Source organism: Ipomoea triloba, chromosome 4, assembly GCF_003576645.1.
Source record: "Ipomoea triloba cultivar NCNSP0323 chromosome 4, ASM357664v1".
NCBI classification, from domain to species: domain Eukaryota; kingdom Viridiplantae; phylum Streptophyta; class Magnoliopsida; order Solanales; family Convolvulaceae; genus Ipomoea; species Ipomoea triloba.
The window spans coordinates 9,756,367-9,760,842 of record NC_044919.1 but is presented as its reverse complement, the minus strand read 5'-3'; the positions used below and the strand labels follow the sequence as shown (position 1 = coordinate 9,760,842).

The 4,476-nt window shown below is 33.2% G+C and overlaps 1 protein-coding gene across 1 annotated transcript; it reads right to left on the bottom strand.

Annotated features, from left to right (window-relative positions):
* Window positions 1–1,705: 1,705 nt before the first annotated feature.
* Window positions 1,706–2,611, bottom strand: LOC116015002. The gene is made up of 3 exons (XM_031254988.1): window positions 2,530–2,611; window positions 2,006–2,302; window positions 1,706–1,774 (listed from the first exon to the last, which is right to left on the bottom strand). The coding sequence occupies exons 1-3, from the start codon at window positions 2,569–2,571 to the stop codon at window positions 1,724–1,726; spliced, it is 390 nt and encodes a 129-aa protein (XP_031110848.1). The 5' UTR covers window positions 2,572–2,611; the 3' UTR covers window positions 1,706–1,723.
* Between the last annotated feature and the right edge of the window lie 1,865 nt (window positions 2,612–4,476).

Below are 4,476 nucleotides of genomic sequence, written 5' to 3'. Positions count from 1 at the left end.
TTCACGGCTCAGGTCGAAACCACGAGTCCTAGGACTAGGAGACCACGATTCCTTGTGGCTTTGCGTTGGAAAAAAGTCTCAAAAATTTGGCATAACTCAACCCGCAAATTTTTCAAATGACATTCGTGCCCATGCACACAAGTCAAGTTGCACCCCCTTGCACGCGAGAGAGAACCTCTATGCTATACAATTCACTAAGCCTAAGAAAGGCCCTTGTATAAATAGTGGTGCAAACCCACTTCCCAAACCAATGTGGGACAAAGCCTTATTCTAATGCTTTCCCACCATTTTTCCAACTCAAATGGGTCAACTTTGAGAACCAATTTCTCATTAACCCATTATCCGTTTTGTGCGTATAATATATCAATCTCTTCGTCTAACTACGAAGAACCCGAATCCACTTTGACCCGACCCAAATCGGGAGTGGACCTTACATATATTTGTACCACAAAATAGCAACTTAAATTGCCATTTTATGCTATTTTTCCAACAAAAATCACATAATATATACATGTACACAATAAAATCAAAATTTCAATGTCAGTATTGTTATGACTCAATGTTTTGATTATATTGAAAGTGGTTTTTATTTCATTTATATTTAAGAAGTATGACTACATTTTCTATACACCGTGGCAGCATCTCATTTGAAAATTTTGAGTTTGAGCATATCCTTCATGCTTAAAGGTTATTATTTTCATCTTCTGTTGAATAGTGGAATTTTAATGTTGATGGACTATTTATTTGTAAATTTATCTTAAAAAGTCTCTGCTTCGACCTCCACAAATTATTACTACTTTTTAAAATATAAAATGTCCGGCCTAAAACTTCAATTATCATGTTTTTTGAAATCATGTTCTATATTTGGTGTTATTTGCATTTCTTTTTGATATTCTAATAATTCGTTCATAACTGCCAACTTAAAATGGTTTGGTTGGTTTTCGCAAATTTGATTGGTAGTGTAGTTTCCATTACTGAGCCAAAAGTTATCCAATTCAATCAAAAATCTCAATGGTTGATTGATTTCGTCATTCAGGTTTAATTTCTCGATATGTTTTTTTTAGGATGTCTTATTTATTTCAATATTATACATATAGTCTTTCAGCACGTTCAGTGCTGTTTTTACTCAAGGTGAGTCGGTTGACGATAACCCTGTTGGATGAGCACGCTCACTGTTGTTTTCTTTTTCAGCATTGTATGCGTACATCTACATATTAGCTATTAATTAATTAAGTAATTATTTGCTCGAATTCAAACACGGATAGCATCATAAACATAATCGATCTAAACCATATACTCAATTAGTCAATTGCACTATATAATATTTTGATGTTATAATTTATATAATTATATATCAATCCAAATATTCTTAATATACTATAACAAATCAATTCCGTGCATCGCATAGGTGAAAATACTAATACATGATAATGCAATAATATAATACTATATATAATAAATAAGGGCACAAAGTATTTATAATCGTAATCTTATTACGGCAATAACAATATCTTATCTTAGAAAAGAATTTTTTCTTTTTTCTAGTAATATTAACTGTATTAGAATGTAGTATCAGTTTACAGATACTTTCTCATTCTATTGAAACACAAAAAGTGAATGCTTCATTGGGGTTCAAACATGTGACCATCCAACAATTCCTTTATACATTAGTGAACTCGAATACCTTATAATTGATATCATTATATGCTAGAAATAAAGTTCTTCAAGCTTGTTGAACTCTATTGGTATCCATTCCAAGTCTAGGTGAAAATGCCTATCCAACCAAAAATCAAGAAAACCAATTAAAGTTGTCATAATCATGAAACACACATATATATCAAGAACAACTAAAGATAAATGAACCATCAACCATGCAACCAAAACATGCATGATGGACTGGATTTGTGAGCAATTAATAAGAACAATAAATATCCTGCTAGCTAGATGGTCAAATCAGATGCTAATTAACACAAACCAGATAAAAGTTCCTGTTTATTTGTTATACCTTGCAAAGAATTGTATGGTAAATTTTGAGACCCACAGTGGAGTTGTAAGCACTCACAATTTCAGCGCCTTCTTCTTTGAGAATACAAAAGACTTTGTGCATCTTCAGCTTCTTGTTCTCCGACCCACACACTATATTTATCTCCAAACTTTCACCTCTCTCACTTTCATTCACGCCTATTATTAGGACGGGTAATTGTAGACTATCCTTTCTTGCTTTCAGCTCATTAACATTTTCCTCTAGTTGTTTGATGAAGTTAGTGGCTTCACCCAACAAATCGGAGGCCGGCGTTTTTTCCTGTAATTCGGCAAGAAACCATTAATATAATTTAACCTCAGTTTAAATGTAAGCATTCCCATGCATGCGTTTCATGCATATAGAGAGATATATAGAAAGGTTACTAAGTATTGGGATTTGAATCTACCACTACGCCATCCTTATACCCCCAACTCCCAGCATCTTGTTCGTGACCTATCTCAAATACTATTTGTTAGAAAAAAAACTGTAGCTTGTAGGCCTCGTACCATCACATCTTTGAAAGATAGGGTATTGACTTGACCCTTCATCGACCACTGCTTAACGATTCTGTAGCCACCGAATGTTAGATTTGCCCTTTAATTTCACCGCCCTTCGCCCAAGAAAGTCATAGTTCATGAATAACAAAGAAAAATCTAAGTCATCTTGGATCAATGGCTTTGTGCATCTAAGTTATACAATTCAAACTCCTCTTTTAGTGCAAGCCTAAATCCTTATTCAATGTGAGACAAAGGCTCATTCTGAGCCTTTCCCCAACTCCTTTTTCTCAACTCTAATGGATATATTCTCATTCACCTATATCTATTTTGTACATAGTACATATAATATATCAAACTAAACCTTTCACTTAGAAGCACCTGAATTCACTTTAATCTGATCCAAAATGAAAGTCTACGTGTACTGAGAAATTATGATCACTTTAAATGTCAAAAATAACTAAGGGTGCGTTTGGTTCGCACATGGGAATCGGAATCGGAATGGGTATCAAATACTTGGTAATGGTAATGGGTTTTGGTGATAGTATTTGACATGTTTGGTAGTTTGGTGGAATGAGAATGATTATTAATAGTTGGGGAAGAAAGGAGGAAACCCTTATTTAATAAGGGTATGGGTTTTGTCATTAATGGGGTATTCCAAACCCATAGTAGCATTCACAAAACCTACCAACCAAACACAAACAATCACTTTCATACCCATTCCTTATGTCTAAACCCACCAACCAAACACACCCTAATTTTTTCAACAGGCACGTCATGTGAAACACCATCTTCCCTCTTCACATAACGTGTGTGCTCCTAATATAAAATTAAAATTGCTCATATGACAGACAGGAATGAATATAATGGGAGGATCGATCTGATAAATTATACCAGAGTGTTTTCACGAGAGACGAGAGAGGCGAGGCGACAGTAAAGATCTCTCATTTGCTGCCGACGATTTTTCTCCGTCAAACGCCGACCAGGTCCCGGTGAGCTGCTGGTGGGCTTCATGTTTTATTTGGGCTAATTAACAACGTAACCCTTATTTTGTAAGGGAATTATATATAATTATAAGATAATATTGAATGCATGGGCAATGGGCTGTACTGTGGGCATGACTGCCTATATATAGGCATGAAATTTGTATCGACGTCAACCGTACAGGACACATTGCATGAGAAATATGTCGTTTTCATAAATTAAAAATCTTAAAGAAAATAATGATGATAATAACTTTTATTAACTTGCACATCACATCTCTTGACTGCTGTGGTGTAGGATCCCAGTCATCCGGCAGCTTCCTTGCTGTCGCTGTAGCACACATTTTTTTGTTTTGGATTCACACCACTGTAAGATTGTTTTGCATAATGCATACTAGTTTTGGGTACATAGGATAATGTCTAACCTTTTATTTTTAAATAAGTATTTTAAAGTATATAAATCAAAAATTATATAGGAGATATTCATGCATAGTTAATCCGGGACGGAGTCAGAAAATTATTTGAATGGGAGCAAAGTTTTTTTTTTTTTTTGAAAACCAGCAAAGTTTAAATGACGATAGAAATGTCAATTACAAAATATCAAATAGTCATAATAAGGTTAAAATACAAAATACATTATAAATTACAATAGAATGTTTTTGATAGATTACAGGATTGTTCGAGTCGGGACCAAAAACATACTTGAGTGGGGTGAAAATGTAAAAATATTTATGACAAAATATGAAACATAATCAATCAGATAAAATAATTTGAATAACACTATATTCATAAATATTTTTTTACTTTTAATTTTTTAATTAGATCAACTTTAAGATTTTCTAAATTAACTCGAATACAATGAAGTATAATATAAACTTGTATACTACATTAATTAAATGATTCATAAAAACTATACTAAAAGAGCATTTGATTTGTTAATTAAATTATTCTTAAAAGTAGGCTAAAAAATATTTAA

Coding starts and splice junctions, on each gene's coding strand:
- LOC116015002 (XM_031254988.1), bottom strand. CDS start 2,571: ATGAAGGGTCAAGTCAATACCCTATCTTTCAAAGATGTGATG. Junction 2,303..2,529: donor TATCTTTCAAAGATGTGATG/GTACGAGGCCTA, acceptor GCCGAATTACAG/GAAAAAACGCCGGCCTCCGA. Junction 1,775..2,005: donor ACCATACAATTCTTTGCAAG/GTATAACAAATA, acceptor TTGGTTGGATAG/GCATTTTCACCTAGACTTGG.